Raw genomic sequence first — 15,261 nt, 5'->3', positions numbered from 1 at the left:
GGGCTAACTCCGCATTGATACAAGCCAAATTAGTAATTAATATAATTACAAAATCCAACTATAACTATATATTGATACTTATATTATATATTTGTAAACTTTTCAAAATCGCTAATATATATTTAATACATCTATCATTTATAAGTTAAGATTAAATAAAGTTTTTTAACAACCAATCTGAATAACTTACAGACTACTGATTTATTCGATTATCTTCATTTCATGATCGTAAGGAATCTCATCTTACATCTGGGTGATTTTTATTTTTTTTTTCTAGTGAGACTTGAACCAAATTAACATAAAGTTTTAAAAGTTGAATGTATTGATGTATTTTTTTCTTAAATAAAAAACTACAAATGAGAAACCTAAACGGCTAAACCCAACATTCAACAGTCCATCATCACGGGCGACCATTGAAACCCATGGCCGGTTAGTATTAGTACCTGACCACCGACCCACATTAATTTCTTTTCTTCCTTGCGTTTTAATCTCATACTGTATTCTCTTCTCTTATCTTCTCCCAATTCCATCAATTTATTTCTTCAATTTCAATCCCTAATTCTTGTTTTTTGTTATTATTAGTTGCAGAAAGAAACAAAACATGTCTGACGATGAAAGAGTGGATGAAAAGGAGCTCGATCTTTCCTCTCCTGAAGTCATTACTAAATACAAATCTGCTGCTGAAATTGTTAACAGTAAATCCCACTTATTATTATTGCTTAATAATCTCATTTCTACTTGATTGTTACTCGTTTGGTTATAATAATAATAATAATAATAACTAATAAGTGTATGCTTTGATCGATTGTATAGAGGCCTTGCAGTTAGTATTATCAGAATGTGAGCCCAATGCCAAGATTGTTGATCTTTGTGAGATAGGAGATTTATATATTAGAGAGTAAGTTTTTGTTATTATTTTCAAATTAAACATCAATGTGATGTTATAATAAAGTTTTTGTTTTGGTAATAATAATATAGGCAAACTGGTAATATGTACAAGAATGTAAAGAAGAAGATTGAAAGGGGAGTTGCATTTCCAACATGTGTATCTGTTAACAACACGGTGTGCCATTTTTCGCCACTTGCTAGTGACAAGACGGTGTTGAAAGATGGTGACATTTTGAAAATGTAAGTGTTAATGAGTTGAGTTGAGTTATGTTTGTTATTGACTTGTTGTTGATATGAATGTGAGTAAAGGGTTGTTTTGGATTTGTTACAGTGATATGGGGTGTCATATAGATGGTTTTATAGCTGTGGTGGGGCACACGCATGTTCTTCATCAAGGCCCGGTGACGGGACGGGCTGCTGATGTTATTGCTGCTGCGAATACTGCTGCTGAGGTTGCACTAAGGCTTGTAAGACCTGGAAAAAAGGTACATTTTCTGTTTTGTTTTACCTTATATTTTATGTTTTCTTCTTAATGGTTTACTTATATGTTAGTTGCGTTCTTTATTTGTTCCTGTAGTTTGGGCATTTTAACTAGTTTAGTCCAAAACTGAAACATAAGCTTTTTGACCATTTTTTTTTCTTACTATTGATTCTGTTAGAATTTTTTGGTAAGTGTATATTAAATGACTAAGTTATTTCTTTTTTCATGTGCGTTCATTTAATGGTTGGCACTTGGCCATCTCTCATGTGAGCTTAAATATTATGTCAAGTACTTACTTGTATTAAACTTATCCGGGTACTTATTTATGCATTTAAGATGTTTTGATATTTTTATTTAGTGCTTTTCTTCCTTCCATGAGATTTGTCATTCACACGCTTATTCTTTAATATTTTTGATTAAGCAACTGGCCTTTTGTTTTTATCTCTAGTCATTTATACGTACTTTCATTTTATGCCATTTATATGCCTGCTTATTTTTCTTATTTTCTAGTCAAATAATTCTCTTTGGTTTTTATGTTGTATAACATAGATATGCATTTTTAAATGATTTCTACATTCTTGGTAGGGGTACGATCTCTCTAAATGATGTTATCTATTTATAGGCTATGGAGTTTCTCCTGTGATGCTATTAATAGTCATAGTTACACTGATAGAGACTCATGTTTAATCACATTTTAAGAGTTTTCTACCTTTTAATTTTATATCTAAAATTGTGAAGGCCAATTTTACTTATGCACTCTGTATTCTTAATGTTCAACTTAGTAACCGTTACAGGCATTCAGGTCATTTATACTTTACCTTTAATCAGCTGCTTATATTCTGCTATATATATATTGCAGAACCAAGATGTGACAGAAGCCATTCAAAAGGTTGCTGCTGCATATGACTGCAAAATTGTTGAAGGTGTTCTCAGTCATCAACTGAAGCAATTCGTGATTGACGGAAATAAAGTTGTTTTAAGTGTTGCAAATCCTGAAACCAGAGTTGATGATGCTGAATTTGAAGAAAATGAAGTTTATGCAATTGATATAGTCACAAGCACAGGGGATGGCAAGGTGATTACTTAACATTTGAAGAAACTTGTATTCCATATTAAGGCTTAATCTTCTGTTAATAATGGTCTTGGTTTTGCAGCCAAAGTTGTTGGATGAGAAACAAACTACGATTTATAAACGAGCTGTTGACAAGAGTTATCACTTGAAAATGAAAGCATCGCGTTTCATTTTTAGCGAAATCAGTCAGAAGTTTCCAATCATGCCATTCTCTGCTAGGTATGTTTATGCTTTGTAAATCTTGATTTAAATCGTTTTCATTTATTTGTTTTGTTATTGGTGGCAGGGCCTTGGAAGAGAAGCGTGCACGTCTAGGATTGGTTGAATGTGTGAATCACGAGCTTTTGCAACCATACCCTGTTCTTCATGAAAAACCTGGTATCATTAATACTAACTAAACTACTCTTAATGTTTATGTAATAATGAGCTGTTCGTGAAAAGCTTAACATGTTATTTTTGTTGCAGGTGATTTTGTTGCACATATAAAATTCACAGTTTTTCTAATGCCAAACGGATCGGACCGCATCACATCTCACTCTCTTCAGGAGTTGCAGCCCACTAAAAGCGTTGATGATCCCGACATTAAAGCTTGGTTAGCTCTACCTGTTAAGAGCAAGAAAAAAGGCGGTGGCAAGAAGAAAAAAGGTAATTTTAAGCAAAGATTTATCATTTTTAGGCTGTTAAATTTTGTATTAATTAATAGCCAATGTTTTGATAGGTAAGAAAGGCGAAGTTGATGAAGCAGTAACAATGGATGAAACAAAAGCCAAAGGGTGAAAACTGAATCTAGTTTCGGTTCTGCCGTAAAAGAGGTTTGATGAGAGAGAGAGAGCGCACGCTTCATTTTGTGAACAAAATCTTTCTTGAAAACAAAACCAAGTTGTATACTCTGTTTTGCCAATCCAATCGACTTAAGGTTTAATTTCTCAGATTTAATGTGCAAGGCCTCATCAAGCATAATTTTGTATTTGATGTGATCTGGTTGAAATAGAATAAGGTAATATACAGTTAGTTACTATGAAATTAATATTTGTTTTCTGTTCATCCCAGTAAGGGTGTGCATATGTCGTTTTGGGTTCAAACCGAACCAAATTAAATTGGTTTTACTTTTATTTCTGAAAAAAAAAAGTTCAAACAAAGAATGTGTTATAAACTTTTGACCTAATTTTTTTAACCATTTATAAATGAGTTTTGAGTATGAAATCCAAAGTAATGAATTCGGATTATAAATGCATTGGCATAAAATAATACTCATTTGTGTCTAATACTTTTTGACCTTAAATGTTCTTGTTAACACCTGTTATTGAATCTGTGTAATAATAAATTCACCAACGTTTCAAGAATCTGGTTATGTTTTATACCGGTAAAGTTTAGTTCCGTGGTTTTATACAAGACCATGAGCTGTTTTCGGTTTTGCTTTCCAGTGGAATCCAACCGATTTGTGTTTTCTTAAACATGGCTTTTCGTAATACATAATATTTTATACTAGTGGGTACAGAGAGACAAAACAAAGAAGACATGAGACATCTTTTTTATATCTTTATATCTAATTCTTTTGAGTCATCGCGTTGAATATTTAATCACTAGTTTGAGGCCCGTGTATTACACGGGTAATTGATGAAAATTTTATACTTTAATCATTAAATGAAATATACTTAACAAAATGATCATATATATTATACAATTACAATTTACATTAAAGTTACAGAAATTACATAACTAAGATTACACAAATATGTTACAAATAAGTAGAACAGTCCTTATACGCTACATTTGTGATTTTATTGGTTGTTATACATTGTTTATCACAAATCAAATCTTTAATCCATGTCTGCTTATAACTCTTGATAAGGTAACATATAAGAGCATTCTCAGCCTATTCCCTATATTTGTGTGAGTGGGTTTTGTAAATTATATGGTATGGTTATGAGTGGTTGTGAGTAGAGGAGAGAGAAAATGTTATATGAGAAAGTTAAATTTGGGGTTTCACCGTTCATACCGTATAATATTTTAATATTTTCTAAAAGTGGTTGTGAGTGTAAGAGAGAGAAAAGATAATGATAAAGGTATAAAAAGTATTATTTAATTAAACAGGCGAGAGAAAGTACAGTGATTTTTAATGTAATTATATGATATATATGGTTATATGGTAAGGAATGGGTTGTGAATGCTCTAAGTATGTTTATAACTCTTGATATAGCCACACATAATTGTCCGTGTGATAAATAAGATTCTTCAAATACATACCAACCCTCGATAAATGATAATATATCCATGAAACTAACAAAAAAAATATTCTTACACATAAAATATCATGCCTGTTAATTAATTAATATATATAATGTCATTTGAGATCATGTGCTCAGTATATATAATGTCATTTGAGATCATGTGCTTATGTTTATCCCAAAACATGATTATCTAAAAACTAGATTACCTGAACTTTGATGATCTAGTCATCCTTATAATTTTTAGAATTTGAAATTGATTGATCATGATAAATTTGGTGTCATTAATATTCTGTGTATGACAAATATTTACTTGATTTTATATTTACAATTAACAATTGTATAATCAAGCAACATATAAAACTAGAACTTAAAATATAACAAAATGTTTTTTTTTTCATTTCATATTAATGGAAAATGACAAAGACATACTAACCTTAAAGTCATGTTCGAAGAAAAGTGATTATTCTTAGTTAGTATAATAATAGAAATTTAGAATTGCATAAAGTGAAGGTGGTGATTTTTATTTATGAGAGATGAAAGTATTTGAGAAGATATGTTTAAATTTTGAATATTAATCCTCTGTTATTTGTTAATATTATGGGAGTTGTTGGAATATTTAATTAATCGATATATATATATATATATATATATATATATATATATATTTTAAAAACTTAAAGAAAAAAACAAATATTTCGGATTTGTTGGAAGCATGGTAAATGACTTTTAAGCGGATTAAATATTTTTTTTGTAAATTAATGTGAATATATATGTTCTAAAGCATTTTGGTCTGAATTATAAAGAAAATATTGAAAATTAAATATTGATTTTTTACTGCTAAAACTCTTTATACTAAACAAAAAAAATCATATAAATAAATGACATATACTTCATATAATAAATCGGTATACATATAGATTATAAATATATAATTCAACTTCAATAATTTAATGCTAAACACGAAGATATATAATAGGTATTCTCTATATTTGCAATATTTATATAAAACATTTGGAGAAAATTAATAAAATACACATTTTCCCGAGTTTAAAAGCATATGAGAAGATTTTAAATCCAAATTTGAAACCAATCTTATATAAAAAAAAAATATGCACTGTTGCTCGAATCCCAGTGTAAAAAAATTTGTAGTTTACCATATAAAAATGAACCTTTATTTGCTTTAATTTGCAATTACCTGTGACTTTAAAATTATATTCTAACAAACCCGTAACGTCAAATTTAATTTTTTCTTTATTTCACCATTAATGTTAATGAATGAATTGATTAGGATTTACATATAATAAAAAAAAACTTGAATTCATATATTGACATGACTTAAAAGACAAGGACCATATATTAAAATAAGTTAAAAAAAAATGTGAGGATGGCTTTGAGGATGACAAGTGACAAAAATATGTAGTCTTTTATTAGAATAGATAGATTATAAGAAACTTCAATGAAACCGGTATGAATTTAGTCTCATAATTGTTTAATGTTTATGGGTAATTACTCTTTTGTTGAACATATTACTATGTTATTTATTTGGCTTTCAGGTAACGAGCACACTAACGTTTAACTTTTAACCATATAAAGTCATAAACGTGTATATCTAATGCTCGTAAGTATACCGATGAAGCCAACTGACATCGAGTCAACAAGTATGTGGCATGGCTTTATAATCAGGTTTGAGATTGAAATTATAAAAACTCGACCCTTATCCTACCAAATGCTATGCCTACTTATAAGTTTTTCAAACTTTTACGGTTTAGGGGTAAAGCGAGGGGTTAAAGAGTTATCATCAATACTTTATTTTTCAAAGATTTTTAACTACTATAAAACCCAACTGAAATTGTGAAGATGTTATCTAGCTAGGGGCTATAAACAAACATGAGCGGGGCTTGTTCTTTTTGTTTGTTTAGGTTTAACCGAGCAAATGAACACTTAAAGTGAATGTATTTTGTGGTCACGTTTATTCGTGAACATAATATATTCGTTCGTGCTATTCATTTTAAGATAAACAATATTTTGTTTTTTCTTACATAATTCAATCATTTAGGTATAATTATATTAATAATTTGTTTAATATTGATGGAAGTGGTTTTATCTATCTTTTTAACGTAATCCATACACTTGAGACGATATTGTGTTACATTCGTTAATAGCAACAAGTATATTCATAATTTCTGATACTTCGTGATTAAAATTGTAGGCTTTGTGCTTCAATTTATCTTACAAAGTGTTTTAAATAATAGACATATTATATTTATAATATATTTTGATCTTGCCAAATGAATCTTTTATGTTTGGCTTAAAGTGTCACAACAAAACATTGCAATTCTTCCCGAAACGACATGACATGTAACAGTTATAACCGTTGTAATTGTACAATTATAAAAGTCTAAAAATACCATATGATCGCCTAATTAAAACTGATTGGAGTTGTCATTGCTTGGTCAATTGTCACTGCTAATACTTGCTACTCAATTTTGAGTCGCACTTGATGCATTGTTACGCTGCAAAACGCCATTGCAGTCGATCAATTGTTATTGTCGCTAAGCAGTTGCTATATCCACTTATCAGCTATGCAGCCGCCATCACCGATATATCATTTTTTGGTCCCTTGGTAAATTATCGGTACCGATCATGTCGGCGATATTGACTGATATCAGATCAATATTTGACCAATATATCATTGATATTCACGATATTCCCGTTTTAAGTCTTAATTATCAATTTTTTAATGCTCAATGTTAGTGTTTTAAGTCTTAATTAGTTCCTACTTGCTAGGATTGTTAGTGTTTTGCAAGTAGAAAAATGTTAATTTGTTAATCGCATGAGAGTATAATGAATTATTAGTGTTAAATTGCTATATATATGAATTTTACATGATATTAAAATTACTGATATCCCACCAATATCTCATCGCGATAACCGATATCTCAATATTGACCCTTGACCAATATCCGATATCTTTCTGCATTAACTACTTAGCTTATCAGTTGCTACTTCTACCGATCAATCCCAACTGCCTTGCCACTGATGATTAGTTCTAGCTAATCATTAATTTCCAAGCCATTTAGCATATTATAACATGTCAAATAAAACCATCGCACGCTGACACAGTAGCATGACCATAACAAGACGTTGTCGCTTGAAACCCACAAAAGACCAATTTTTGACCTTGCCAAGGCAAAGCCTTGGACCAGCTAAGGGGTTGTAATCCTTAGAACCCCCTCATAGTAGCAAAACTACGAAGATTTATCAGCACAAAAGCTATAATATCATTGAATGAACCTACACCTCAATTCATCCCAAAATCCAACACACCATATTCAATCAATCTCTCTCATTCATTCAAAATATGGATACCAAAATCGGTGTTACCACCACTCCTAACGGCAACATCACCTGCCCTCCCGAAACCAACACATCATCCTGCCTCCACTCCTCCGCCGTACCATTCAACTCCACCGACGCAACACTCGGCCGCCACCTCGCTCGCCGCCTCGTCCAGATCGGCGTCTCCGACGTCTTCTCAGTACCCGGAGACTTCAACCTAACATTACTAGACCACCTCATTGCTGAGCCAGGCCTTAACCTCGTTGGCTGCTGCAACGAGCTCAATGCCGGATACGCTGCTGACGGTTACGCTAGGTCTCGTGGAGCTGGTGCTTGTGTTGTGACGTTCACTGTTGGTGGACTTAGTGTGCTCAATGCGATTGCTGGTGCCTATAGTGAGAACCTTCCGGTTGTATGTATTGTTGGTGGACCGAATTCGAATGATTACGGGACTAATAGGATTCTGCATCATACGATTGGATTGCCGAATTTTAGTCAGGAGCTTCGTTGCTTTCAGACAGTCACTTGCTATCAGGTATTTCATAATTAATCAGTTTAACTATTCATTTGCCGGATCCGATTCTATTGAAAAGCTTAATTACTTACTTGAATATATTGTGCTGTTAGTTATGCCTTCAAATACTGTATTATGTTAGTTGTATACCTTGAATGTGTGTTTCCTAGTCAAAGCCACAACATATACGATATTTATACAATTAGAGAAGACGCTAAGTCGGGCGGTAGGGACTAACGATTAATCGGATTGGAATATGTATGCAATTTTCCAAATATACACATATATATTTCGACCGATTAACGATAAATTGGGGATTAATTGGCACAACCATGGTCCTAGATGCTATTTGGCTATTGCTTTTGACTATGACTTGACTTTTGACTATTTTGACTACACTTTGACTATGAAGTACACATTCAAGGATATACAACTGCTAATAACTAGCTTTACTTGGTAAGTTTTTTTAATAATATATAGCTTAACTTGTTAAAGTTTTAACGTAGGCTGTGGTGAATAATTTGGAAGATGCACATGAGCTCATCGATACAGCGATTTCGACTGCGCTGAAAGAGAGCAAGCCTGTTTACATCAGCATTGGCTGTAATTTGCCTGCAATTCCTCATCCTACATTTAGCCGAGAACCAGTTCCGTTTTCTTTGGCTCCAAAGTATGTAACTTGCAATTTATTTATACATTTATACATGCTTTGAGCTTATAGGGTTTATCATTTTGATTGTGTAGGTTGAGTAATAAAATGGGTTTGGAAGCAGCTGTTGAGGCAGCAGCAGATTTCTTAAACCGGGCTGTAAAGCCGGTAATGGTGGGTGGGCCAAAACTACGGGTTGCACACGCGTGCAACGCGTTTGTCGAATTGGCCGATGCTTCTGGCTACGCTCTCGCAGTCACGCCAGCAGGAAAAGGGCTAGTCCCCGAGCACCATCCGCGTTTCATCGGGACGTATTGGGGTGCTGTAAGCACGGCTTTCTGTGCAGAAATTGTTGAATCCGCAGACGCTTACATCTTTGCGGGCCCCATATTCAACAATTACAGCTCTGTTGGTTACTCTCTCCACTCTCCTTCTTAAAAAGGAGAAAGCCCTAATTGTCTACCCAGATCGGGTGGTAATTGGAAACGGGCCGACTTTTGGTTGTGTACTAATGAAGGACTTCTTCGAAGCATTAGTGAAACGGCTTAATAAAAACACGACTGCGTATGAAAACTACCATCGGATCTATGTACCTGCAGGGCATCCATTAAAATGTGCCCCGAGGGAGCCGAAATGTGCCCCGAGGGAGCCGTTAAGGGTTAACGTTCTGTTTGAACACATACAAAAGATGTTGTCAAGTGACACAGCCGTGATTGCAGAAACCGGGGATTCATGGTTCAACTGCCAGAAACTAAAACTACCACAAGGGTGCGGGTACGAGTTCCAGATGCAATACGGTTCGATTGGGTGGTCTGTTGGTGCGACTCTCGGGTATGCACAGGCGGCAACTGATAAACGAGTGATTGCTTGCATTGGTAATGGAAGCTTCCAGGTTACAGCCCAAGATGTGTCGACAATGCTAAGGTGTGGGCAGAATAATATCATCTTCCTGATTAATAGATATCGTTTTATATTTGAATTATATTAGATGTATATTGAGGTTTATCTCTATATTTAAAGTTGTAATCTATCCCTAAAATACTTGGATACTCTTTGTATTTATAGATTGTAAATCAATGGAATGGAGATCATTAAGCCAAATATTATCTTTCATGGTATCGAGCTTTTTTTCTCCTCTCTTCTAACCCTAGCAGATCCTTCGACCTCCTCCCTCTCCCACTCAATCCTAATCTTCCCTTCCCTCTTCTGCCAATCTCATGGACGGTAAAATCCATCCCGCCGTTACCGTCTCGAACATCAAACTCTTCATTCCAATAATCCTAGACAATGAAAGTGCCCAATACAATACGTGGTCGGAGTTATTCCGTATCCACTGCACTGCCTACATGGTCGATGAACACTTGCAACCACGAGTTATCAGACCTACTCCTTCAACCGGTGACAAAGACAAAGCAGCCGCCAGTACCGATCCGACACCCGACCAGTGGAAGCGACTGGATGCCATCGTCCTACAATGGATATATGGTACAATTTCGATCGACCTCTTGCAAACCGTCATGAAGAAACAGACCACCGCCTATGACGCGTGGATTGCTTTGGAAAACCTTTTTCAAGACAACAAGAGCTCGCGTGCCCTCCATCTTCAGACGAAACTCACCAACACTCGACTTGACTCGTTTAAGGATATGGCTGCTTATTGTCAGGAGGTTAAAGTCCTCGCTGATCAATTGTCCAACGTTGACGTGCAACTTTCTCAAACCCAAATCGTTCTCAAACTGCTCGGGGGTTTGACGGAACAATATAGCACCATTGCAGCCATCATCAGAAACACTAACCCATTACCGGAATTTAATTCAGTCCGGTCCACCCTATGCTGCGAGGAAGCCGAGAAAGCTGCTCAGGCTCTACAGTCAGCTACGGCTGCTAGCCATGCCTTGGCGGCCACTAGCAAACCAGACTCTCAACAAGCAGAGGGTCCTTCCGGAAATCGTCAAGATCAATATGCGGACAGAAACAACAGTCGAGGCCGAGGCCGCGGCAGGACCAGAGGACGCGGCAGAGGTTTTACGGGAAGGGGACGCTGCTCGTTTCAACAAACGAACTATATCCCGTGGGCCCCGTTCCTTGGATATTGGCCAGGAGCTAACCCGAATCAAACCCCTTGGCAACAGTGGGCATCGTCCCCACCGTGCCCCTACCCAACAAACAACAAACCACCAGCCTCGAACTCGGGTCAGGGTGGGTCCTCGGCCACCGCAAGCATATGCGATGGGTTACACGCCAACCGACATAGATCAGGCACTCCATACTATGTCGCTTTACCCATCTGAACAACCCTGGTTTATGGACACGGGAGCGTCCAACCATATGACAAACAATCCAGGTAATTTCTCGTCATTTTTTAATAATGGTATTTTACGACACATAATTGTAGGCGACGGTAATACCATTCCCGTGACCGGTCAAGATAACCAAACTTTAAAACCACCCTTCCCACCCCTAAAACTGAATAACGTTTTACTTGCACCTCAAATAATTAAAAACCTATTGTCGGTTCGTCGCTTAACAACCGACAATCAAGTTTCAATTAAATTTGACCCTTATGGTTTTCTTGTGAAGGATCTCAAGACCAAGGCGCGTATCCTCCGCAGCAATAGCTCCGGGGATCTCTACCTGTTGACGCCGCAGATCCTCTCCAAAATCCGTTCTCCGTCTTCATTTGCAGCTATCTCTCAAGACGTTTGGCACCAACGCTTGGGTCATCCGGGTCCAGATTTAATAAAGTCACTTAGGTATTTTAACTCTATTCATTGTAATAAGACTAGTTCTAAACTTTGTCAATCTTGCGTGTTTGGTAAAAGTATTAAACTTCCGTTTGCTAATTCTGTTACATCTACTTTTTTACCATTTGACATATTACATAGTGACTTATGGACATCACCCATTATTAGCACCAGTGGACATCGGTATTACATTTTATTTCTAGATGATTTCACCAACTTCCTTTGGACCTACCCACTTAGCCACAAATCTCAAGTCTTTACCATTTTTAAACAATTTTATAATCTTATCGAAACACAATTTGAACGTAAAATTAAGCAGTTTCAATGCGACAATGGAAAAGAATACGCCAATAGTTCTTTCCAAAATTTTTGTCAACAAAACGGGATGATATTTCGATTCTCTTGCCCATACACCTCTTCTCAAAATGGAAAAGCGGAACGCAAAATCCGCTCCATTAACAATATCATTCGCACCCTTCTAGCTTAATCTAACCTACCTAATAATTTTTGGCATCATGCGCTAGAAGTTGCTACATACCTCACCAACATCTTACCTTCCAAAGCACATCAATACAAATCCCCAACACAACTTCTATATCACCGTTCCCCGGCTTATGAACACCTTCGCGTGTTCGGATGCCTTTGCTATCCATTACTACCCCACACAATCATTCATAAATTACAACATCGCTCCAAACCTTGTGTCTTTCTCGGATACCCCAACCAACATCGCGGGTACAAATGTCTCGACCTATCCACCCATAAAATAATCATATGTCGTCATGTTCAATTTGACGAAACCATTTTCCCTTTTAAATATATAAATCAACCATCCCGTCAACATTATCAATTTTTAACCGACAACCTCCACCCCTCCCTATGGTCCCACGTTGATCAAAACCCCACCCCTACTACTCAACAAACATCACCCACCGCCCCTATATCAACTGCTGCCAACATTCCCCAACCTCAATCCCCTTATGGGGCAGCCCACTCCAACCCACTCGGCCCAACCACCCACTATAACCTATTCTCGTCGGCCCAAACCAAGCACCACTCAATCAGCCAAACTAAACCAATTCAGACAACAAACATCACCTACCCAGCCAACATCGACCATCCAGACCCAACCTCAACCTAATCCGCTTCCCATCGACACAACACAATCCAGTCGTAGCATCCGAACGCGATCAATGGATGGTATTATGAAACCACGTCAAATATTCAACCTCACTACCTCTTCGCCCGTTCCTATTCCCCGCAACCCTAACGTTGCCTTGAACACACCGGAATGGCGCCACGCAGTGAATGTTGAATTTAATGCTCTTATTAAGAACATGACGTGGGAATTAGTTCCGCGTCGACCGGATATGAATATTATTCGTAGCATGTGGTTGTTTCGCCACAAATTCAGGTCGGATGGTTCTCTAGAAAGGTACAAGGCAAGACTGGTATGTGATGGTAGAAACCAACGGTTGGGGGTCGATTGTGGAGAGACTTTTAGTCCGGTTGTCAAACCGGCTAATATACGCACAGTTTTATCTTTAGCGTTATCTCAGTCTTGGTTCATTCATCAGCTTGACGTGACCAATGCCTTTTTACATGGGACTTTGAATGAGACAGTTTACATGTATCAGCCTATTGGGTTCCGCAATCACGATTATCCGGACCACGTTTGCCGTCTCAAGAAATCATTATATGGTCTAAAACAAGCGCCTCGAGCGTGGTACCAACGCTTCACGGACTTCGTTTCTACCATGGGATTTGTTCAAAGTCGATGTGATAATTCATTGTTCGTATATCACCATGGTAACGACACAGCATACCTTCTCATCTACGTTGATGACATCATACTCACCACATCGTCGGTTGCACTTCGCCTCGACATCATGGCCAAGCTAGCAGCTGAGTTTGCCATGAAAGACCTGGGGCAACTAAGCTACTTCTTGGGTATTTCGGTCAACCGCACCGGAAATCAGTTGTTTTTGTCTCAACAAAATTATATGGGGGATATATTGAACAGGGTGGGCATGACTGAGTGTAAATATGTGCCGACACCGGTCGACACGAAGCCGAAGCTCAGCGCCAACGACGGAGAGGATTTTACGGATCCGACACTTTACCGAAGTTTAGCTGGAGCTCTTCAGTATCTTACGTTCACAAGACCGGACATATCGTACGCGGTCCAACAATTGTGCATTCATATGCATGCTCCTAAACTCTCTCATTGGAACGCTTTGCTCCGGGTCATCCGCTATCTTCGAGGCACTCTGGATTACGGTATTACCCTTGGCCCGTCGCATGCTCCTTCTTTACGAGCTTATACTGATGCAGACTGGGCGGGTTGTCCGGACACTCGTCGGTCAACCTCAGGCTATTGTGTTTACTTTGGGGATAATCTGCTATCCTGGTCGTCCAAACGACAATCGACGTTCTCTCGATCTAGTGCGGAAGCTGAATATAGAGGCGTTGCCAATGTGGTGGCAGAAATTTGTTGGTTACGTAACCTACTACTAGAATTGAAACAACCGATATCCACGGCCACCTTGGTTTACTGTGACAACATCAGTGCAATCTATTTATCAGTTAATCTTGTGCAACACCAAAGAACCAATCATATTGAGTTGACATCCACTTTGTTCGTGAACACGTTCGTCGGGGTCACGTTCGCATTGTTCACGTTCCTACCCGTTTTCAGATAGCAGATATTTTTACGAAAGGTCTCCCAAAGATATTGTTTGAAGTCTTCAGGTCCAGTCTCAGCATTCGGCCTCCTCCCGCTTCGACTGCGGGGGTGTAATAGATATCGTTTTATATTTGAATTATATTAGATGTATATTGAGGTTTATCTCTATATTTAAAGTTGTAATCTATCCCTAAAATACTGGGATACTCTTTGTATTTATAGATTGTAAATCAATGGAATGGAGATCATTAAGCCAAATATTATCTTTCACTGATTAACAATGGCGGGTACACGATTGAAGTAGAGATTCATGACGGGCCGTACAATGTGATTAAGAACTGGAACTACACTGCATTTGTTGATGCGATCCATAACGGGCAAGGTATGTGTTGGACAACAAAGGTGTTTTGTGAAGAAGATCTGGTGGAAGCTATAGAGACTGCAAGTGGAGCTAAAAAGGATTGTTTGTGTTTCATTGAAGTGATGGCTCACAAGGATGATACCAGCAAAGAGTTGCTCGAGTGGGGTTCGAGAGTCTCAGCTGCTAATAGCCGTCCACCGAACCCTCAGTAAATCGTTTCTGGTTTATGCAATTACAAGTATCAACATCTTGTTGTGTCTATGAATAAAACCATAACTACTGCTTTCTTTTATTTT

At 37.0% G+C, this 15,261-nt stretch overlaps 1 protein-coding gene and 1 pseudogene across 1 annotated transcript; both read left to right on the top strand.

The window, feature by feature from the left end:
- Positions 1-413: 413 nt before the first annotated feature.
- Positions 414-3,490, top strand: LOC143573360 (ERBB-3 BINDING PROTEIN 1-like). Its single transcript, XM_077058257.1, has 10 exons — positions 414-497; positions 593-695; positions 814-898; positions 979-1,128; positions 1,220-1,373; positions 2,229-2,444; positions 2,524-2,660; positions 2,728-2,819; positions 2,907-3,086; positions 3,160-3,490. Exons 2-10 carry the CDS (start codon positions 602-604, stop codon positions 3,216-3,218), a joined length of 1,167 nt encoding a protein of 388 aa, XP_076914372.1. The 5' UTR covers positions 414-497; positions 593-601; the 3' UTR covers positions 3,219-3,490.
- A 4,537-nt stretch (positions 3,491-8,027) lies between these two features.
- On the top strand, positions 8,028-15,188 carry LOC143573363 (pyruvate decarboxylase 2-like; annotated as a pseudogene).
- The last annotated feature ends 73 nt before the right edge of the window (positions 15,189-15,261 follow it).

The sequence above is a fragment of the Bidens hawaiensis genome, unplaced genomic scaffold (assembly GCF_021521415.1).
Source record: "Bidens hawaiensis isolate Kalapana, Puna unplaced genomic scaffold, B.hawaiensis_p1.1 tig00026395_1, whole genome shotgun sequence".
Lineage (NCBI taxonomy): Eukaryota > Viridiplantae > Streptophyta > Magnoliopsida > Asterales > Asteraceae > Bidens > Bidens hawaiensis.
This window is presented reverse-complemented; position numbering and strand designations above follow the sequence as displayed.